Below are 21184 nucleotides of genomic sequence, written 5' to 3' on the forward strand. Positions count from 1 at the left end.
CAACTCAACGATGGCCGAAACACTACAGGAGGCACTGCGTGTGCACCATCTGAAGGGTCTGGTACCGATTGAACGTTGCCGGCTGGTCGGTTACGACAGCAAGGCTCAAACGATCGAGCGTAGCTTCGAAGGTCACGATAATAAAACGGTAATTATACGGTTTGCGCAAGGGGTCTTAAATCGATTTGCATTAAATTGGTTTACGTTTCGTTTCGTGACGTTCTATTGCAGATCGAAGAAGTGATGAGCACACTAAAGAGATGCGATGGATTGTTGCTTGAAGTGCGCGAGGACGGGGACGTATTTGAAGATTATCTACCCCAGGGAGTGATGACAAAGGTAATACCGTTTCTGCTATTCCTATGCAACTTCAGCTAGAATGTGTTCTCTTCCTATCATCCTGTGGTGGCTATAGGTGTACAAAGTGGACGTCAACAACCGGGATGTAGAAGGACCGCTATCATTGCGCGCCAACCTATCACAAACCGTCGCCCAATACAAAGCTGTGATTGCTCGCAAGCTGCGACTCAACCCGAAAGCGCTACTTCTCGGCATGACCGTGCACAAGGACAACGCGAAACTGTTACAAAATGAGGATGCGACTCTGGGCGAGGAGAACTTTATCGAATACTGCAAAGTGTTTGTCGCACCAATGGGAAATTCCGCTTCTACTACCACCAACAGCACTACAGCAACTGAAGATCCAGCGGAATGGTGCAATCGTTTCCGGCATTTCATCCAACGACTCGACCATGTAGTGTCACTATATCTTACCCTGCCCAACATGGAGCAAGGTAACACTCCAGAGAAATTCTTGTTGCTGGGGAACGCGGTAATCGATTTGTTTTTATCTGGTTTCATTTTTAGAAACGTTGGAAAGTCTAGCAATTCCCCGCCTCTCCAAGGATGCACTGTCTAGCTTGAGTGCGGCCATCGAACAACAGCAGCCACTGACAACAACGGCGACGACAAGCGGCAACGGCACCACCGGGGACAGCAACAGCGAAGACAGCAGTCTTAGTGATAACGATCGCACACTGGTGGAGGATGATAATGTGGCGCCAACAAGTGGGAAGCTGAACGGGGACTGGTATTTGAACAACGGCACCAACGGTTATCGTGACAGTGATGACGAAGAGGATGACGAGGAATTAAAGTGGCAGGAGAATTTGCAGCACTGTAAGGCAAACGATTACTTTTTCAAGGTAACGCCCTTAGACACCACGATTAAGGCTGGTACGGTGGTAAGCAATGGATCTATGGATACGAACGGTACTCTCGATAATAACGATAGCACACGAAGCAGCAGTAGCAGCGAGACGGAAAAAATTATCCAGGTAATGTTGAGGGCCTTAAAATGTTGCAGTGAGTTGCTCTGATACGAATCCCACATTTATTGCTGAATTTGTACATTTTAGATCCTGGTTGATAAGCGTGCAAGTCATGGATACCTAAAGTACCGATTACAGCAGCACCTGCATATATCGATGGAATACTTTAAGGTATTTCCATCGGCTAGCCTCTGTCCTGCCAACGAGAGCACGAATCTGCTGAAGGAGCTGGAGTACAAGTTAGTGTCGAACGAATCTCGAGTCCCTGTTTTAGCTGGAAGGTATGCTTTCAATTTGCGCTTTCCATTATAGGGACGATGAAAACCTCTCGATCGAGCTAGGACGCGTGCTGCGCAAGGGCGAGTACAAACTGAACGTGCACTACATCAACGTGGACGAGATGACGGAAGAGATGGACAAAACGCCCTTCCTATGCAGCTGGATCGTGCGGAATGGGCAGCTGATCGGGCAGATCAAAACCGATATCCTGGCCCACCTGGCCACGGTCGGAGGTGACAATTTCAAGTACGGCCACCTGCACCCCAACAACTGCCGATTGCGTCGCAAGGGCATCAAGTATCTGTGGAGTGTGTACAAAGATGACGAACGGATCGGCAAGGACATTTCAATGCCAACGAATTGTGAAGTAAGTTCTGCGGCCTCAGGCAACAGGGTTCTGGATATCACGGGTATCACTACAATTCTGACCGTCGTTACTACAACAGGTGTTCCTGCAAGAGGTGGAAGACCTGGAAAGCGTTACCCCTAACAGCATTAACGATGTCGTACTGCTAGTGAGAAGATGGTACCCTACGGATATGAAACTGGGCAAATTCCAGGAAATCCTTTTCACAGGTACGCAGCTCCGCGGCGCGTGTGTGCGCATCGTATTACATCTGTTGTATTTTTGATTTGTAGAAAAACTAGAACTGAAGGAGCTGCTGTCCAGCATTAGTGGAATTCCGGTCGAGAACATTGAGTACGTTAAGATTACGCAGTCATCGCAGCGCGAAAGTGTTCTCCAGATCCACAACAATCTGCACTGGGTGTCGACGCCACAGCATGCCGAAGATTGTACCAGCTATACTGTCGGAACGCTGCTTTATTATCGGTATGATGTGCCATATCGGTTTTATGTTCCTCTAGATTCTAATCTCGAATTTCTCGTTTCCCCTTCTTGCTGTTGCTGCCGTTTGTCTACAGTGATCGAACGGAACCGCTGAAACAGCTGACGTCGGAAGAGCGCAAAGAGTTGGCGAAGAAGGACATTCGAAGCAGCTCAACCAGCTCGCCCCGGCGCGAACGGGCACTCAAGATTTATCTTGATCCTTCGCCCAAAAAATCCGACGACTGATTGCCACTGTCCTGCGGTGGTTGCACTGTCAGCAGCAAACGGAAGAAACTGTGTCTATAAGGCTCAGATCCTTTTCACCAGTATCGGCGGCAGTGGTGGTGGTGGTAGCAGTAGCTGTAGAGAGAGTGAGCCGGATATGCGGTTCACTGCGGACGCGGACCGATTGTGAATGTTGACCCCTTGCCTTTGCCGAGTGCTCGGGTCCATGGGGATCGGCTGATAATCGATCGACACAGAGAAGAAGGCAAGATCTCCCGCAGCCTCGCCTTGAATCGATCGTAGAGTTCTCTTTGTTTTGTTTTCTGTTTACTGTGCCGCTTGTTTCACGTGGTCCCATAAAACCACCGATCGTCGCCGTGTTTTATTCTTTCATCCATGGTGGCGATATGTGTGTATGTGCTGAGGCGAAAAGTGGACCAACCGAAAGCACTACCCCTAACCTGATAAACCACTGCACCGAGCGGCAAAGAGGCAGGCAGTTGAATTAAATCGGAGAGATGCGAAGAGAGAAGATGCGAATGACGCACGTCAGCATAATTATTACAAATCCGTGCGACTATCCGATTGCTTATGGAGAGGGCCAGTCGCGAGAGGAGAGAGAGTACATGCTACTTTCTCGCGTAATGTGGCAATGTATTTTTTTGTTTTTCTATAAAATAAGGTGATGTTGTCACTGTCAACCATGTGAAGTTTTCTGTTCATTCATCTCTTTCGTAACATCCAGAACGTATTTGAAGGAGGGAGGGCAAAGCGACTGATACAGTCATGTGTTTCGTTTTGTTATCATCCGTAAAATTAAAACTCAACAGTTTTTCTTGTTGTGTTTATTTTTTCTTTTGCTAATTTTATTCAAATTCATATTGCATTCGACGTTTGAGTTATTTGCTCTTACGGTTCGTTGACTCTAGTTAATATGCCATGTGCTCTCTACGTGCTTCCCCGTTTTCTGTTTCTCGAATGGTCCAAGTTCTGGCTTGCTTGGATATTCATGAGTAAGATCGAGAAAGAGACTACAAGTTAACAGCGCCTTGGTTTCGGTTAGAGAAAGAGATGTTTGCGCACGAACAATACTACTGAAGTTCATACTGTAAAGCAGGCTACGGAATTCATCGATAGTGGTCCATAAGAGATCTAATAAAGTCTAAGCGTAAGTGAAGAAAAGTCGATAAACGTGTGCATTAGCTTTTTTTCGATCCTCCTTTAAAATATTACTTCAAAGAATCCTCTCCTCCGATAGTGATGTGGTTGCGATATACTTCATCTAAGGCTTTAGCTGTGATGTGATAAACGAAACCATGAGTGCCTCGTGTACGGACAGTTTGGCGTTCTCCTGGAACTCCCATCGCTGGCACACCTGCAACCACGCCTTCTCGATGCTCATCGACATCGGCGTCTGGAACCACTTGGTGTAATCAATATCCAACCCATCGCTTAGCAGCTGATCAAACGATCGATGCCCGATGTGAAACATCAGATCAATCAACGACTGTTGCTCCTCCCGGATACTCTGGCCAGGGTTCGGCTGCAGTGGATTATGCTCGACATCGCTCACGCCTAGCTGTTGCAGTATCCAGTCAAAGTTCTTGCGCACGTACTGGTACAACATTTTCATGCTTAGCTTTCCAACACTCGTCACCAGTACATCGCTAACCAGCATCTCCGCAATATACTCCGCGTTCTCGACATCGAACTCCTCCTCGGACCGTACACTAGGTGTCGTTTGCCGTAGGAACGCTTCCACATCATCGACCACCCGCGAGGTACTTGCAAAGCTGTTAAACCCAACGGCATCGTCGATTTCGTTCTCGAGCGCCCCCATCGTTCGTTGGCTTTCACGTGCTTGTGCGATCAACGAGTTGATCTGTTCCGTGTGCTTGTTGTCTTCGTCGATGAAACAGATTGCCTCGGCCAACGTTTGACAGATTACCGATTTCGGTTTCATGTTGAGCGTCGACGAGACTGGGGCCGGCGCTGTCGGGGGCCCGTCCGTACCAGGTACGGCCGTGGTTCCGGAGCTCATGCTTTGCTCCTTCACTTCCGCTTCAGCTTCTGTTTCGGCTACCTCCAGTAGCTTCGAGTAGAGGGCAATGTAGAGCAGCTGGATGAGAACCGAGTCACCGAGTGGTCGTATCTCGGCCGGCAGTATCTCCGTCAGGCAGTTGGTGACGGTATAGAAGCAATCGGGTATGCAATCCCACATCTCGGCGAAGCAGGACAACGACAGTGACATTGCCTGGTACATGCTGGCCGTTGTCTGAACCGCTGACACGAGCATATGCACGATCGGACCGAGAATGGGGTAGATCAAGTGCAAGATCGCTTCGAGCCACGGTGGACGCTTCTGATTCCAAACCTGCCGGCGATCGAGACAGGACGCCCAATCGTTGAGTTTGCATTTCTCGAGCGCCGATATGAGCGTCTTGTTAATGTCGGACGTTTTGCCCGCCATGATAACGATATACGTAAGGCCCATTAGCACCTGATAGTTGGACTGCCCGATTGGATCTGGCGATGACACGAGAGGACAAGGTTGCAATTTAATATTTGTTAGGTTGCGATAAAGGTTCTACTTACCATTCTGTTCCAAAGCCCATTGGACGATATCGTTACACTCGAGTCCGCACAAGAATCCTTCGCACTTCTTGGACAGACAGTCCCTGCTGACCGACGGTTGCTTGGAGCTGGGAATGAAATTATCACCTGACGGCAGGTTCCTTATGAGATGATGGAAGATGATCGACGATAAATGGGCCTCACGCATAAGCAACACTTTCAACAGTAACCACCAGTTGGCTTGCGGTGCGGATAGTAGAACCTTCAGCTCGAGCGAGATCGCCGTACTGGTCGGTAGCTCTGAACACCGGGCCGCCCAATGTGCGTTCTGGTTAGCCGGAAACAACCGTGGCATCACAAAAATGGTCCATGGTACGATCAACCCCTGGCGTTGGTTAAACATCGCAATACCTCCGTGAACGCCCTTCTTTGCGATCTTGTACAGTGCACCGAGTGGGATGCCTCGCAGGAGCAGGCAACAGAACAACTCCTGACTCTTGGCATGTATGTCGCGGATGATTTTGCTCTGGTTCGGCAAGTTCAGACCGATAAAGGCTTCCCCGTTGCCACAGATGGCGGGCAGTAGTTCACCGACACACAGCAGCACATTGGAAATGTCCACGAGTAGAAGCATTGACCGTGCACGGCTTGGAGCCGTTTGTGTGTAGCGTACCGTTAACACAGTCAGTGTCTCGTTCAGCATTCCCGCAAACACCCGTTGAGCCATCGTCGGTGGCACGGAGTTCCAGAGGTCCTGCTTCGTGCCCTGCATGTACAACCACCACATCTGGATCGTGTACGAGCCTCGCTCGGATTCGAAGAACGGATGTTGGCTCTCCCAGTGCAGACAGTCGGCATCCTGCGTAATATACAGGGTCAGAAGACGACAGTGCAGATCCAGCAAACGCTCTGCCAGTGCCTCCGTCATCTCGGAGTACTGCTTGTAGCTCAGCTTCAGGGAACCGCCCTTCTCGTCCCCTTTCGGTGGACAAACGTTTTTCGTTACGCACTGCAGCCATACGAACAGACTATTCTTTACGAGGGCCGCAGCACCGATCGTCGCCGTCAGTACGGTCAGATCGGCATGATCCAGTGCCTCCTGCGATAGAGTGTGGATGTGCTCTGTGGAGGAAGTGACGATAGATGCATGGAACCGAACCGATCACAATCCAAGTTGGCGTTTTCTTACCTAGTAAGTTGTCCACTGATTTTGAGACCAAAATGACGAACTTTTCTGGATCAGACGATTTGACGATGCCACCGCAACCGGCTGCCTCCTCCGGTTCCTTGCCCTGCTGGTCCTGCAGTGCATCGGCCAGATGTAGCAAGCCCGAGTTCTTCCGATACGCAGCATAGTATTCATCCTCCAACCTATCGCGGGGAGTGGGTTGCTCGATAAAACAGGACGACCACAATCGAAGCATTCGCTCTCTTACCACATGACAATCTTCACCGAAGCGAAGGACGCCGAGCGAGGAAAATCTAGCTTGCCACCGACTACCCCGGAGCAGATGTTTTCCTGAAGCACCTTCTGGTTGGCCTGCCGTTCGGGAAAAGCACGTGCATGAGAGGTATGTATTAGCAGAACGGTTCTAACTTTCCTTTTTATTCCGTCATACCTCGTAGTATTGTAGATCGCGTTGGAGCAGAATCGGGATTCTGTCCATGAGATTACCTTCCTCCATTACCTCCATGGTGGCCGTTTAGTAAGTGCTACTTTTATCTTATGAACATCTGCGACAAAAAGACAATGTAACTGATGCACGGTTTTTCACTCGACCAGAGTGAATTAAAGAATTTTTGGAAAGAAAAATAGTATTGATCCAACAAACGTGGTACCTTATCGATTGCTCCCAAGATGTCCGTAACCGTACTTGACCCAGATTCGGTCAAAACAATCAACCTGTTGCGCGGATTTGCATGTCCTTGAGCGGAAACAGCTGATATACGGGAAGGTAACCTAGTTTTCATTGTTTTAGTTGATTGTCTTGGGGATACTTGTGTACACTTTGATGGACATTTAATAATGGTTTAGTGATGGTGCGTAGAGATCTGTTCCAACATATGGAGTAGGCATTCAGACTATAAATTATATTGTTTTTAACATAAATAAGCGTGCTATGAGCATTAGATGACTAAATATTTTTTAGAAAGTGCAATAAAATGTGTCCCCATGAGACAGCTCACTAAATCAACGCTTGCATTATTCCAGGACATCTCAGTACATGATCGCCACCCTACTTTCAGGCCCAAAATTCTACTTTAGGGGAAATCCATCACGTTCAAACTCAGGCGAATAATTGCCAATTCCGGGCATTTCTTATCAGCTTTTTTGGTATTTTTCGATTCCGACACTCATCCCCTAGCGATTGCCGTTTTTTCCGATCAAAAAAGGGTGAATCCGCGAATTTATAGCGATTTTTAAAACTCTACTATAGGGCCAGAAAAATCTACTTTCAACTTTTTTTCTAAAAAGCCGAGGCACAATGGAACAGGCTTACCCTCCCTGGACTCGCTATGTACCGGCTATGTACCCGAACGCCACCGTGAATCCTACCGAGCGTGGCCTACGTGATTACATAAAAACACGGAATCGGCCGCCGCCGTCCAGCGTATTAACCCTTCGATGTGAATCCGGGTACCCCCGGCGGAGAGTTAGAATCGTCATTCAACCGAGAAAGGCTTTGATAATAATTTTTAATCAAACAAATGATCGCCAAAAGTAGCAAACTTCTAATGAATAAGTCAAATGTGGGTTCAATTGCATGTACGATTGCTGCGGAAGGGGCCTGTTCGCATAAAAACATCGGACCAACGTACAAACAGCTGATTGGCAGGAGGCTGTGATATTGACCTGAGCCATCGCCGGCCGATGATAATCGTTTTATTTGGCAAAGAAATGCATTTTTGCATGGAAACTGCTATTGTTGGAGGGTCCAACGTCTCCGAAGTGCGGTAAACGCCTGTTTACGCTTATTTTCTGCCACGAAAACATCGGTTATGCGTGTCAATCGCGAACATATGATGTTCGATGTTTCTGGATGTTGTTTTGTTGATCATAAAGGTCGTAATGCTTTATCGGAGTGACCCTGGAGATAATCTCCGTCCAGAGGAGGTCTAAAAAGTGCGTTGTATGTTTCCAATATTTACAGAAACGGAATAGTTGATGGTTTTTCGCCAAAAACATGCCACACGTTTTACATGAAGTGTAAACACAAGGGGAGAAAGAGGGTAACCGAGCGAGCATCATCTCACTAACACAAGGCAAGCGGCCCATTGATAATGACGGAATTGATGGCTTGAATGGTACGGTTTTGGGTGGGATTTTCTTCAATTTATCCAAAGAAACATCTTTCCGAGAGTTTTGCCATGAAAATGTTGTAAAATAGCATGATATTGCATTACTATTCAAGCCATCGCGATGAAATCGCCTCGTCGTGAGCGATCAGTTTGTTTGTAGTGGTGACAGGTTGTGCGCCGTGTTTTATTTTGGTTCCGCTAGCATCGCGAGAGCTCAAAAAGAGATGTAGGAGATTCCTCGCGGTCAAAACGCAGCCAGGTTTCCAAGAAATCAGATGTCGAGGAGTGTCTTGTTTACGTAATTTGCCCATCGTCCCCATAGTGCTACTTTTAGAGTACAGTTCCAACAGAATCTTATCACCCCGTTCTACCTCACCGAAAGCGAACAACAAAAGTGAACAAAGTTTTGTGAAAGAAGGTGTAGGTGCTTCAAAGGAGTCTATTGTTTCCGTGACGTCAGCACGGCTCGGTGTGTTTTATCCCACCCCACGTTGGAATCTGTGAAGAAACAAAGAGAAAGGCGGTGAAGAGAAAGACAAGCGAAACGAACAGTGCGAGAAACAAACAGAGAAAAGACGACCAACAACGGCGGAGAGCGCGATAAAAACACTTTTTAACCGGTTACCACCGTGTGCGCTGCGTCTCGAATCTGAAATTCATAAAACTTGGATCACTTGGATGGGAACGCGCCTTGCTTCGAGAGTTTGGAAATCGGAAAAAGAGAAACACGGAGGATAATCCTGGCGGTCGACTATCGGTGATAAGTGTGTGCGATTACGCGATTTTTGTTTTGAGTTTGTCTGTGAGTCTGGCAGGTTGAGAACCAAAGAGCAAGAGACATGTTTTCCTCGATAATGCAAATGTGCGCGTCGAGCGGCCCGACGGTTGTTGCGGCAACCCGGCGGATGCTGCTGCAGCAGCAGGGTAACCTCCCAGCGATGGGCGGCAACCTGTGCCGCAACATCTCGAAGAGCAGCGAGGTGAACAATTCCGACTACATGACGATCCGCCCGGACAGCCAAACGCAGAAGGCTGGTCGTAGCAGCAGCTGTGACAGCAAGCAACAGATAAGACTGAAGAAAGTGTCCAGGTAAGCGGGAACTTTATAATTTACTATATTCCGGGGTGGGGAAGGTTTTAATTTCAGGCGCCACGCCGCGGTAGTTGAACTGGGCCGCTCGATCGATCGATGACCGCTGCATTTCTCCCAGCGTTCGTTTCATATTTCACCGAACGATTGGTTCCGCAGCGCGCACCAAACGACTGGGTAACTTTACAGCCAATAGCAGCCCCTCATAATAAGCGCAATGTGCCATGAGCTAGCTTGAGCATGGAGACTACTGTGATGGAGCAGAAATAATGTTCCATCAGGTCTGGTCATTCATCACAACACTCCCTCTTTTGAGAATATCGCGATCCATAGGCAGAGTCCCACTAAACCGGCATACAAGATGGCAGCAGCATATCTCATGGCGTGGCGATGATTTAATCAGTCGAGTCTTCCCCATTTGCTGGCTGGTGATGCTATCTGTCGCCCCCCCCCCCCCCCCTCCCCCTCTCCCCAACCGACTTGAAAGTTCAAAGTCCAGCCCGACAGCACACCCAAATAAACTTATCGCGATGTGCCTTGGGGCGGGAACAGAAGAGATAACCGGCAGCGAGCACTCGAGAGAAACATACCGAGTGTTTTGTATCGAAACCGTTTTGAAACTCTGGCGAATTGGGTTTTGTCAATACCAGCTAGACCGGTCGGCACGCATGGATTCCAACAATCGCAAGGTTCAAGAATTTATCGCGAGCGAGCCAGCAGCTACGCAGTACTTTTCTCGCGTGGATATAAATAGATCCGCGAGAGGCGCCGCTGTCTGGAATGGAGAGTGGTGCGTACGGGTACTCGAAGTTTGTTTTTATTTTTTCTCCTTTTTCTTTTGACCCGCTTTTCCCATTTGCAAGGCAACGAGATAAATTGCGTGTTTTCTCTTGGTGCGAGAAAGGGACACAGCGACAGCGACAGCGACGAGTAAAAAACATATTTCCCCCCACTTTCTCAGCTTCTTAACCGAGTGTCGTCTTGTCTTTGGTCTCTGGTTCTCGAACAATCCGTCCATTTGCTCGTCAACCCACCGCTCGGAACCGGACCACCAGCTCTACCAGCACAAGAGGTGTGTTCGCGCCATTACACACGCCGTGCTTGTGACGTGACTTTTCAAACAAAGTAGACCTTGAAAAAGAAACCGGTGGAAAACATCATCTTCGGTTTCTTGCACCATCAGAAGGCGGTTGCGGTGCGTTGCCATGGTGCACGTATATAGTTTCCAGTCTCAGCCACATAAAGCGACGAGACGATGGCCGATCGAATGAGACGATCCTCCCTTGGGAGCGTTGGAACGCGCGATTGTGACGATTGTGGTGCTGCGCTGGTAGGAGCATTAACGCCTTCCCTGGTCCTAGTCGTTGGATGGAATGAAATGCGAATATTATTTAAATCTAGCATCATAACACAGACCATGCTCAGTAAAGCAACCGTTGGTGTCGATCAGTCACAGGGGAGGCTTGACGATGATCATCGATGGTGTACCATGTAAAAACCTGTTTTGCTTAAATAATCCAGCTACTTTGCCCTGGAGATCAAGATGGGGAGGGTGCTGGTCGGTCGTGTGGGAGAGCGCGATTCAATATTCTCCACAACGCGCTTTCCATGGCAATAACAGCGCGCGCGTAGTAGGGGGTTGAGTGTCTGCTGTTGGCTGGGACAACAAATACCAAAACAGAAGACAGCTTGCTTCTGCTCGGAATGAAACGAATAATCGGGGCCAAAAAGTACGTTGTTAACTTGTTTTTGATGAAACTGGGAGCAGTCCTGCATACACACAGACATCCTCTTATCAGAGCATTGCGGACAGATCTTATCGAGACCACACCGGGAGGGTAGAGCCGGTTTCCAGCAAGTGGCAAGTAGATATGCCACGGTCACGTCAGTTTGTTTTCGTTCCATCGCACTCATACTTCGTGCGATTCCGATATTTATTGCGCAGCAGCAGCAGGAGCTTGGAGTTCTCACCGGGGGTGCCGCTCGCCGAAAACCTCTTTTTTTCTGTTCTAAGCACCTCCTCGGTAAAGCATATTGCGTCTCTGGAATGAAATCGCGTGGAGACCGGCAGCAGCTGGAGCGCGCGCGCACTCTGCCGTTGCAAATACTTTTTATAATGTCGGCTACGGTGGTCGTTACAGCTGTTCCAAGGTCAAAAAGCCGGTCGGCCGGCGTTGGTAGCGCCAGCAGTTCCTGCTTTTGGTGTTGTTGCTGCTGCTGACACACACTGGAAGGCACGACCTTTTAATGGTGGGTAGGTGTAAATACGATCCCCCCACTCTTCAATCTATTTTCTTGTTGCATTTGGCTGCGTACTTTACTCAAAACGCGATCGAGAACCAACCATTTACGATTTATACTCAAGTGAAAGTACCCTACTCTGGAGTGTACTGAAGTTGTTTAGGAATGCAAAAATGCCTTAAATCGGTAATCCAGTCATCTGGAGTGTCGTCTGTTTGTTGCTCCTATCTGATAAGAAAAGGATGACGATGGAAGGTCGCACTCGTTTCCCTTGTTATTGTCCAGTAATGTTGTTGCTGATCAATCGAGGAACATCCAGCGATAGTGGTTTGTACCCCCTGCGTAGCTGATATGAACGAGACGTGGCAACTGGACCCCGGAGTGATGGTGAGCATTGTTCTCCGGGCCAGATTACTATTCCACTTCACTTCGGAGCTTGACGCAAATACCGTATTGTTATGCGTAGATTAGTTTCACAATCAAGTTTCAGAGGTACACGCATATATTGTTGTGGTGTGACCACCATCGCATCTTCAACCATGCTAACTGTGTCTGTCCTAGGTGTTTGAAATTGCATAGAAAAATCCCAGCAAACGGTTGGCGCTTAAACTGACCGATGATTCATCTCGGTATTAGATAACCGTCTGTGACACTCACTCGGATGTTGTCACCTCGGCAGCGATCACGATGCCCCCACGGTGCCACCACGATGCTTGCACCAAAGCCTTCTTTTCTCATGCCAATGAGAAAACCAAACACCAAGTTCCGTCTTTGCTCTGTCGTCGCTCTATCGTCAATTTCTGCATTTTTTACGAATTGAAGAGACCTTTTTAGGTCTAAAAATAATGCTCATAAATGCAAAATCAATAAGCACCTTTTTCCTGCCCTGATTAGCATCAGTCAGCAGCGGCGACAATAGTATCATGCGTTAATCCTCTTCTGGTCAAGCACGTTCCACGTTTCACAAACTCTGGTGCAAAGTTCAACGAGACATCGTGAACCGTGCGTCAGCTAAAGGTATTCCGGAACGCAACCTAATAAATCCCAAAACCATTTTCCCGGCACCGCCGATAACGCCTAGTCGTGCAGCAATCCGGAACCCGGATTATCGATTGACCTACAGCGCACGCAACAATGTGGCCTCGTAAAACACGGCTCTAGACACGATAATGATAAGCAAAAACGTGATTACATTTTAGGCGACTACATCACACTTTGCACCTAACCAGGAAGATGAGATGTGTCGATGTCGCACTCGCGAACGGGTTTGTGAATATTTTGACGATCACCGAAACACCTGTGAGCACCATCGATCGCTAATTGCTAATTAGATGGTCTGGTATGCGCCAAAGAAACACTGGTCCTAATGAGTTCTAATCTAAAAGCGAGAAAAAACCAAGTCGTTAATTGAATGGCTAATGGGAGCACCGTGTAGATGGTGTTTGCTGATAGGTAAAGCGTAACCGCGCATCATGATCCTAGCATGATGTCGATCGTGTGATCTATTTTCGGATCGAACGACCAGCTGTTTATGGGGATAATGTTTTCATTAGTCAGTTTTCCTTCCTGATAAGCTTTCGATGGACCCGGGTAGATCGTTGTGCAATGGCTACACGAGGATTTACTAACATTTACTATCATTCCTTCTTTCTTCCCCTCCCTTTTCTTCCGCAGAACACTTTCGACGCTCAACTTCTCCGTACCGGAGGCTGCCGCTCAGACGGCCGTGCCGAAGAGTGAAAGCCGTGATTTTATGGCCGTGTTCCCAGATCTGGTGCGTGATCTGACCGAGTATGGGCGCAAGTACGACAAAAATGTAGCCACCAAGTGGTTCGTCCGTGCGCTCCAGTACAATGTGCCGCAGGGCAAGAAGAACCGCGGATTGGCGTCCGTGCTTGCCTACCGGATGCTGGCCAAGCATGAGGATCTCACGCCGGAGAACATTCGCCGTGCACAGTACCTGGGCTGGTGCATCGAGATGGTAAGTTCTAGTCGTTTGTTTCTTTGTTTTTTGGATTCGAGGCTTGCGCCGCGGTATGAATGCCGCTTGCTTTCTTGCTTCTTCGCGTTATTGTTTGCTGATAACAAGGAACATATCAGCAAACGATGTCACCTATGACACACGGTTTGACCTTTGCTGCTCCCATCAAGGGTAGCGCGAAAGTGGACCTCCGTCTGTGACGCAAATGGGCATCCTATCGCGGCGCGTTTTATCGCACACTGACTGTGGCACGCTCTCACCCTCTTTCTTTCTCTCTATCTACATTTTAGCTTCATTCGATGTTTCTGATGATCGATGACATCATGGATGGGAGCGCGATGCGCCGCGGTCAGCCGGCCTGGCACACGCTCGACGATGTGAAGATGGTGGCGATCAACGACGGTATCATGATCGATGCGGCCATTTTCTACGTGATCAAGAAGCACTTTGGCAATGAGCCCTACTATGCCCGGCTGCTGGAGGAGTTCAGCGAGATTAAGTTCATTACGACGATCGGCCAGAGCTTGGATCTGCTGTCGGCCAAGATGGACGTGACGCAGTACACGATGGATGTGTACAAATCGATCGTCTTCCACAAGACTGCCTACTACACGTTCTACCTCCCGGTCGCAATGGCCATGCACATGACGGGGTATGTGTTGGGCAGCACTCGATTCTCGAGCACTCGATCGAAATCGGTTCTAAACGTTTATATTTCCCCATTTTACACACAGCTACACGGATCCGGAGATGTTCCGTCAGGCTAAGACGATCCTGCTGGAGATCGGTCAGTTCTATCAGGCGCAGGATGATTTCCTCGATTGCTTCGGTGATCCGGCCGTCATCGGTAAGGTCGGTACCGATATTGCTGAGGGCAAGTGTAGCTGGTTGGCTGTGGTTGCTATGCAACGGGCCACCGAAGAGCAGAAGGAAGTCATGAAGGAGTGCTACGGATCGCCAGGTAAGGCCTCTTCCACGGATATGGCCGCGGAGGTTGTGTAGCGTCGTCTAGACTTGAGTTTAACACCTTTTTTCTTCTTCTTCCCTCGTTTAACTCAATCCAGATCCGGACAAGATCGCCCGTGTTAAGAAGCTGTACGAGCAGCTCGGTATTCCGACGACATACGCGATCTACGAGGAAGAATCGTACAACATGATCAAAACACACATTCAACAGATTTCGCGTGGTTTGCCACACGAACTGTTCTTCAAGATCATGGAGAAGATCTACCGACGTGAAGCGTAAACGTGCGAGCGGCATCGCAAGATTGCAATGGAAGGAAGGAAGAAAGGAGACAGGAGAGAGATGTCGAGTGAAAGAGTTCTTGGTGTCAGATTGTCGCGTATTCGAATCTATTGTTTTCCTATTCATGTCATTATGTTTGATCATCTACTATTATAGGAAGTAGTCTACTACTCTAGGCACGATCGTGTCTGCAACGCGAATCATCCTTCGGGCGCGATGGATTCGAACTTACATTTACAAGGGGGGATTCGATCGATTGATTCCACGATCGATTTGGATCAAACGATGATGTAGCTGCACATTACGTCTGTCAGTATGTGTGTGTGTGTATGTGCACGCGTTTGTTTGAAATGTTTTCAAAAAATCTTTCATAAGTGCACAGGAGTTCAATTGTGATCATAAAGAGCAACGCTTTGCGTTCGTTACTTGGGCATCACTTTTCCAGAAACAAATATTTCTCTTTTACAAACTCTCCATTCTTTGAGTCTACTTATGCATATCCACGTCATAAGGGAATAACAAAGCAATAGCCGCGCGTATTAAGTGCTTCTGTAACGCAATCCGTATCATTTGCAATCATGGCAATCATATGTTAAGGAGGTTTATGTCATACGAGAAAACCGGATGTTCGACGCGGTATTTAGTGTTTCGGTTTGGTTTTCTTTTGTATTTCTTTTGTACGTAGAAGGTACGTCGAGTGAATCACAAAAACTAATACAGTAGCATTTAAGAACATCCGTATTTCCTTTCTACTCGGCGGGGCTAATGTATGTACGGTTGTTTAAACCGTACGACGAAGCCTATATTAAGGCCAAATGAGACGTGAAAACGACAGGACGGTACGACACACAGTAAAAAAAAATGCTGTTTCAAGTTTGTCCAACGACAAAACTATGTTTCATGCATTCGTGCGACTGTGTAAATTCTTAGGGCTAATCTTATCGCTAAGAAATTGCCGAAATACGAAAGGATAACAGGGGAGCACGTGTTGTAACGAACGAAGACGGTCGAAGGCATAAAAATAAAATTGTAAACTTAGAAAGGGGACAGAAAAGAGAAGAAACCAGTCAAAATGGAGAGTGTATGCGCAATTAAGAGTAAGCGCCAATTGTAGGGGATTGCAACTGTGGGTACGCATGTTGGTTAATCGCGAATAAAAGAGCGAAATGTCGTTTTTAAAATGAAATCCCGTTTTGAACGATGGTCGAGCGTGTTTGGATAATTCCGAAAAAGGCATTTCAGTGTGAATGTTTTCTTCTGCCTTACAATCAATGATAACTTGATTTTATTTGTGGAAAACACTTGATGTTCTGAAAATTATGGTTTCAAGGAGGATTTAATGTAGAATTTCTTTTTCAAAATAACACGTGTTACCCTGTGCCAAGATGACAAGAGTGTAACAAACGCCGTGAAGCAGTTTTGAATTCGCGCGAGCGTGCCCAACCTAGCTCAATTGGAGTTAATTTAGAATTACAGCAGAGTTCTAGGCCACAATGGCATCCGGGAGACGGGAAGCAAAAGTGCCCAAGAATCTAACACAATTGTCGATCGAAGAGAAGACGCAATTCCTCAACTCGTTCGACATGGTGCAGACGGATTGTGATGGTAATGTATGAGCACATGCTCGGCCTCGGATCCTAGTTTCACTCACCGGTCTTTTAATTCTCCTGCCTTAGGTGTTCTTTGGAATATCAAGGACATTTTTCCCGGTGGCGAACTTAGCATCCGAGCTCTCCGGAACAATGGTAAACGGGTGATCTACGTTTCGAACAACAGTGTCCGCACGATGGAGGATTACAGGAATAAACTTGGCCGGCTAACGGATTACACGCTGGATGAGGACGATGTCGTTCATCCGGCACGGACTATCGTCGAGTATCTGCGATGGAGAAAATTCGATGCACTATGCTACGTTATCGGAAGTACAAACTTCAAAAACTATATCCGGGAAGCCGGCTTTCGCATCATCGATGGTGTGAGTATCTGGAATGTGACTGATGCGATGACTATTTTGTATGTACTTTCATACCTTGCGTTGTTTTCCCTCTGATAGCCGGATGTCCCTATAGAGGGATTACGCGATGCGATTGCTCAGATCAACGATCAGCAACCGGTGAAAGCGGTCATAGTAGACTTTGATCACAACTGCAACAACCTTCAGCTGCAGCGTGCTCAGCTCTATCTCCAGCGCTGCAACGATTGCTGGTTCATTGCTGGAGCCATGGATAAAGTCCTGCCGGTCGGGCCAAGGATGCGTCTCATCGGTTCCGGCTTCTACGTTGAAATGTTACAGCAGTTAGCTGACCGCAAGCCGATCGTTCTCGGCAAACCGGGACTTGAAATGAGTAAGGTCATAAAGCGGCTCTACTCGATCGAGGACTCTCGCCGGGTGCTGTTTGTTGGTGACCAACCGGGAAGCGATGTGAAGTTTGGTAGTATTTCCGGTTTCCAAACGCTTCTCGTTGGTACCGGTGGTGTCCGACCGGAGCATCTGCTGGCGGAAGGCCAGGATCGTGATGAGGAAACCGTGCCCGATTATTACATTCCTACGTTTGCGGATCTGGCACAGGTCGTGCTGGATGTGCAGACGAACGTGGCCAAGTCCGTTTTATAGTTAAATTAGTTAATAAGCGATTGATATCGCATAAAAATGTTCCAAAGGTTCTGCTTGTAAAGCACCTCATGCCAGATTTCAATCGAGTAAATTGAATTATTTTTTTAGCATCATGTTTTTTATGAATGTGTTTCATCTTTCTGCTTTTTAGCCGTAGAACGTTTTCTGATATACGGCAGATTATCTTCTCGATATAGAAAAGACGATTCCTCCTAAAAAAAAAATAAAATCCACCACTTGAAGGCACCATTAGGCAAAAAACACGATATTTTCATACCGCGGTTCTACCACATAAAACGATGTTTTCTGTGCTCATCAGTACCCCGAAAGTGACGTGTTTTGAGCCGCGATGTAGCTGTCCTTTTCCCTCTCGAGGAGGGGGGGTTTAATTCGAGAAATTGTGTCATCGCGCGGTTGGGGCTTTCGCGGGTTACGGGAAATAGTTGCTGATTATTAGTGTTTCTTCCTTATCAGCTGTGATTTTTCGTTATTCCCACCTGCCCCGGATACCCGCGTGTGCTATCGACAACGAGGACGACGAGGACGGAGCCTGCTGGATCCCATAATTTGCAGAAAGGAATCGGTTAACCCAGCGCACACCCCGCGTAAGTTTAATCTCTTTCTCTCTCTGCAGCAAAATCTCTTCCCCATCGGAGGAGGCCTGGCGCTAAAGCGAGACAGCTTTTGTTGATGTTTTCACAACTGGCGTGGTGGAATCGCTGGGCTGTTTCCCACTTTTTTATGACTGCGATCCTCCGACCATTCCGCGCCACTCTCCCTCCGGGTCAACGACGACGACGACATAATACGACATTGAACAGAAATTGCCACATTTGCAGAATTCGAAGCCGCACTTTCGCCGCTGAAGAAGGTAACTCCAAGAACATAAATATTTGGTGTGGCTACGGAAGGTCAACCCGGCGGTGACAAGAGGGCCTAAAGGCCATTCACCAGCCAGTCTTCAGCCAGCCCGGTGGTCCGCTTTAGTCAGCTGGCCATCACCATCCTCTTCTTGTGCCCAGGCCCTCCCGAGAGTTCACTGCTGAAGTGGCTGTGGTAAAATCCGGTTTTCTCTTGCGTTTATGATGCTGGTGATACACACCCCCGTGTGAAGGTATAATCTGCCAAGCGGAGGACGGGTTAAGTGCGAAAAACGGGTCTTTGAATCGGCTACGAGAGATCGTGGCTGCTGGGTGGCAATTTCGGTTCGGTGGCCGCCGATACCAATACTACGTGGTACGTGCGCAGTCGGATTGATAACAACAAATGTGAGAAGACCACGTATGTGTTTACACACCCAAAGCGGCCATAGGGGGTGGATGATGAGGAGTGGTAGAAGGGAGGCTTTTGCACAATACGAAACGACTGAGGCAGCCACAGCTAGATGCTATCGTCGAAACGAAGTTGTTCTACCAAACGATATCTGCTGGACGTCCCTTTTCGTCTTCAACATATTGCTACTTTGTTCTCTCATTTCAGCTGTGACGATTCTCTACTGCTACAAGAGTTCAGTTCCGAGTAGAGCAAGTGAGCGTGGCAATCGTGCACTAATCATCTAGTAGCCAGCTTCAACTAACGGAGTACTAGAACGATGGCCGACGAATTTGATGCTTGCGAGTGCTTCTGGAACCATGAGATCGCTATGCGAAGGTTGCTCTCATTGGTATGTGCTGCTACTGGTTGGCGTGGGTTGAAGATGACTGCAGCTAGACTAACAAACTTGCTTGTTGTTTCTGTTTACATTTTCTAGCTGCGACAAGGACAATCATACTGTAATGATAACGAATGTACCGATCGTAAGTATCTCTGCACCCACTTGGATCAATATCGGGTACTAGTGTTGGGGCGAGCGCAACATGTGACTGATACCATTTCATGATATGCCTCCTCTCCAAGTGCCGACTCTCCCGAATGCCAACGCTGGAACGAACTTTTTCCTGATCATCATGGCCTTGATTTTCGTGGCCGTTATGTACGTGATGCGGCCTCCATCGCTACGGCGACGAAATGACATCAGCAAAGCACTACCGCCACCATCCAACGATGTAAGGCTGTAGGGTTTTTGTGCTATTTCTTTGGGCGGCAGATTCTAGCTGGACACTGTTCGATTTGCTAATTAATTTTACGTTTAAAAAAAAAAATATCACGAACCTCTTCTCAGGGACCCAACAATGATGGAGCACCGCCATCAGTTTCCTGAAAAAATCAACAATGGTTCTTGAATGGCAGCAGAGAGCACAAACGGAGTTGGTGGCGATCGATAGTCGCACGAATGGTGCCCAAAGCCGTGATCCCTGCTGGGCTGTGTGATTCTCTTTCTTGCTCATGGCTCCTTCTGTTAGCCATCATATAATGCTATCGTCGAACGGAACGCCCCGCGAAGATGTACCCCCTCGGAGCGGTGTGTAAAGTGAATATGGACAAAGTTTTCTTTTCAGTGCAATTATCTCTATCTACACATATTTTCCTTTATGTTTGTGCATCATCTGTTGTGGATCAATCTCATTGGTCGCTAGGGACAGCCACGGTCAACGTGTTGTTTTTTTAAAAGATTTATTGTTCTTCCAACCTAATACAACTTCACTCCAGTAATCATGTCGTAATAGTTTGTTCGGACTGTTTTTCTCCGGTAAACATAATGACCCGTTTTGGTTCAGTGCTGCTGTGTTTCGTGTCCTTTCTAATAAACCATTTGCTGATAATAACTATCCATCACATTCTGTACCCTTGCTGTCCTGACCAGCACAACATGCATTCAGTGCAATCAAATGCCAAGGGCAGTTTCTACAGCATGCACAATTTCGTGATAACTACTTTAAAGCTTTGTTCCGTATATTAAATTATGTTGGTTTGATTTTACTGATTGTTTATAGCTTCTTTTGTGAATGAAGAATAGTTATGGTGTGTGCATTGCAGGTGAACGAAAACAGAGTATTTAACCCTCTTTCCCAACATTGATGATAGAGCGAATTAACCAGCAAACTATTCCTTTCCACACTTGAAATGCATAACGCTGTAAAAGACATTGAAATAGCGAATTGTTTCCTTTTGAAACGGTTAGGGATGAGCCTTACCTGGATGGATTAATAAAAGATGAAGTAAAGTACAAACGCTAACGATTGTCGCCCAGAATTTCTTTCCGAATAACTTAAAAACAACATTTATTGCGAAAACAACATTTCAAAGCAATAATATTTTATTTGGTACAAACATCTGCGTTGCGGCAAATGTCTATACCTTCCATCAATTACAATCAAATAATACATTATTCCATGTTTCCGATACCGGTTTCCTGTGTAAAAGATCCCAATCTGCCTGCAGCTAGGTTATTGATGATCAAAAGCAACTCCTCATAGCTCAAGAGTGGATGATAGATTAACGGTGAATATAAAATGTCTATAACCTACAGCTTGTCTCGGCATCATAAGTATTCGTTTTAGAGTGATCGATTTCCAGTTATGGGTATCGTTTCAA

The 21184-nt window shown here is 47.4% G+C and overlaps 5 protein-coding genes across 10 annotated transcripts in view; 4 read left to right on the forward strand and 1 right to left on the reverse strand.

Annotated features, from left to right (window-relative positions):
- The window catches only part of LOC125956721 (ubiquitin carboxyl-terminal hydrolase 47), a 13683-nt gene extending 10313 nt beyond the window's left edge, over positions 1-3370 (forward strand). For all 3 annotated transcript variants that reach the window (XM_049688842.1, XM_049688845.1, XM_049688843.1), the window contains exons 8-16: positions 1-148; positions 232-339; positions 416-794; positions 868-1337; positions 1419-1570; positions 1644-1977; positions 2057-2186; positions 2250-2442; positions 2535-3370. The exon at positions 1-148 is cut by the window's left edge and continues 131 nt beyond it. In XM_049688842.1, the coding sequence (XP_049544799.1) occupies positions 1-148; positions 232-339; positions 416-794; positions 868-1337; positions 1419-1570; positions 1644-1977; positions 2057-2186; positions 2250-2442; positions 2535-2685 (2065 nt within the window). In that variant the 3' untranslated portion in view covers positions 2686-3370. The remainder of the gene's footprint in view (positions 149-231; positions 340-415; positions 795-867; positions 1338-1418; positions 1571-1643; positions 1978-2056; positions 2187-2249; positions 2443-2534) is intronic.
- A 420-nt stretch (positions 3371-3790) lies between these two features.
- On the reverse strand, positions 3791-6932 carry LOC125956726 (uncharacterized protein KIAA0825 homolog). Its single transcript, XM_049688862.1, has 6 exons — positions 6858-6932; positions 6675-6778; positions 6428-6609; positions 5260-6360; positions 4713-5190; positions 3791-4619 (listed from the first exon to the last, which is right to left on the reverse strand). Exons 1-6 carry the CDS (start codon positions 6930-6932, stop codon positions 3947-3949), a joined length of 2613 nt encoding a protein of 870 aa, XP_049544819.1. The 3' UTR covers positions 3791-3946.
- Positions 6933-8766: 1834 nt separating this feature from the next.
- On the forward strand, positions 8767-16282 carry LOC125957413 (farnesyl pyrophosphate synthase). The gene is made up of 5 exons (XM_049690095.1): positions 8767-9628; positions 13544-13850; positions 14141-14502; positions 14585-14811; positions 14915-16282. Exons 1-5 carry the CDS (start codon positions 9378-9380, stop codon positions 15094-15096), a joined length of 1329 nt encoding a protein of 442 aa, XP_049546052.1. The 5' UTR covers positions 8767-9377; the 3' UTR covers positions 15097-16282.
- A 35-nt stretch (positions 16283-16317) lies between these two features.
- LOC125957419 (uncharacterized) lies at positions 16318-17825 on the forward strand. The gene is made up of 3 exons (XM_049690103.1): positions 16318-16701; positions 16773-17071; positions 17150-17825. Exons 1-3 carry the CDS (start codon positions 16590-16592, stop codon positions 17708-17710), a joined length of 972 nt encoding a protein of 323 aa, XP_049546060.1. The 5' UTR covers positions 16318-16589; the 3' UTR covers positions 17711-17825.
- A 277-nt stretch (positions 17826-18102) lies between these two features.
- LOC125957440 (small integral membrane protein 14) lies at positions 18103-20570 on the forward strand. 4 transcript variants are annotated; one of them, XM_049690135.1, is made up of 5 exons: positions 18103-18315; positions 19190-19373; positions 19461-19506; positions 19607-19755; positions 19872-20570. In XM_049690135.1, exons 2-5 carry the CDS (start codon positions 19302-19304, stop codon positions 19908-19910), a joined length of 306 nt encoding a protein of 101 aa, XP_049546092.1. In that variant the 5' UTR covers positions 18103-18315; positions 19190-19301; the 3' UTR covers positions 19911-20570. The 4 variants fall into 4 exon arrangements, with proteins under 4 accessions (XP_049546092.1, XP_049546091.1, XP_049546093.1 ...); XM_049690134.1 differs by lacking the exon at positions 18103-18315 and adding an exon at positions 18454-18581; XM_049690136.1 differs by lacking the exon at positions 18103-18315 and adding an exon at positions 18602-18824.
- The last annotated feature ends 614 nt before the right edge of the window (positions 20571-21184 follow it).

This window comes from Anopheles darlingi, chromosome 3 (genome assembly GCF_943734745.1).
Source record: "Anopheles darlingi chromosome 3, idAnoDarlMG_H_01, whole genome shotgun sequence".
Lineage (NCBI taxonomy): Eukaryota > Metazoa > Arthropoda > Insecta > Diptera > Culicidae > Anopheles > Anopheles darlingi.

Bases quoted from the DNA above. Each gene is read 5' to 3' on its own strand.
- LOC125956726 (XM_049688862.1), bottom strand. From the start codon at position 6,932: ATGGAGGTAATGGAGGAAGGTAATCTCATGGACAGAATCCCGATTCTG. The intron at 6,779-6,857 runs GTATGACGGAAT...CCCGAACGGCAG, and splicing joins GCGATCTACAATACTACGAG to GCCAACCAGAAGGTGCTTCA. The intron at 4,620-4,712 runs GCAAAGCATGAG...CAACATGAAACC, and splicing joins GCTGAAGCGGAAGTGAAGGA to GAAATCGGTAATCTGTCAAA.
- LOC125957440 (XM_049690135.1), top strand. From the start codon at position 19,302: ATGGCCGACGAATTTGATGCTTGCGAGTGCTTCTGGAACCATGAGATC. The intron at 19,374-19,460 runs GTATGTGCTGCT...TACATTTTCTAG, and splicing joins TGCGAAGGTTGCTCTCATTG to CTGCGACAAGGACAATCATA. The intron at 19,507-19,606 runs GTAAGTATCTCT...CTCCTCTCCAAG, and splicing joins TGATAACGAATGTACCGATC to TGCCGACTCTCCCGAATGCC.
- LOC125957419 (XM_049690103.1), top strand. From the start codon at position 16,590: ATGGCATCCGGGAGACGGGAAGCAAAAGTGCCCAAGAATCTAACACAA. The intron at 16,702-16,772 runs GTAATGTATGAG...CTCCTGCCTTAG, and splicing joins GGTGCAGACGGATTGTGATG to GTGTTCTTTGGAATATCAAG. The intron at 17,072-17,149 runs GTGAGTATCTGG...TCCCTCTGATAG, and splicing joins GCTTTCGCATCATCGATGGT to CCGGATGTCCCTATAGAGGG.
- LOC125957413 (XM_049690095.1), top strand. From the start codon at position 9,378: ATGTTTTCCTCGATAATGCAAATGTGCGCGTCGAGCGGCCCGACGGTT. The intron at 9,629-13,543 runs GTAAGCGGGAAC...TTTCTTCCGCAG, and splicing joins AGACTGAAGAAAGTGTCCAG to AACACTTTCGACGCTCAACT. The intron at 14,503-14,584 runs GTATGTGTTGGG...TTTTACACACAG, and splicing joins ATGGCCATGCACATGACGGG to CTACACGGATCCGGAGATGT.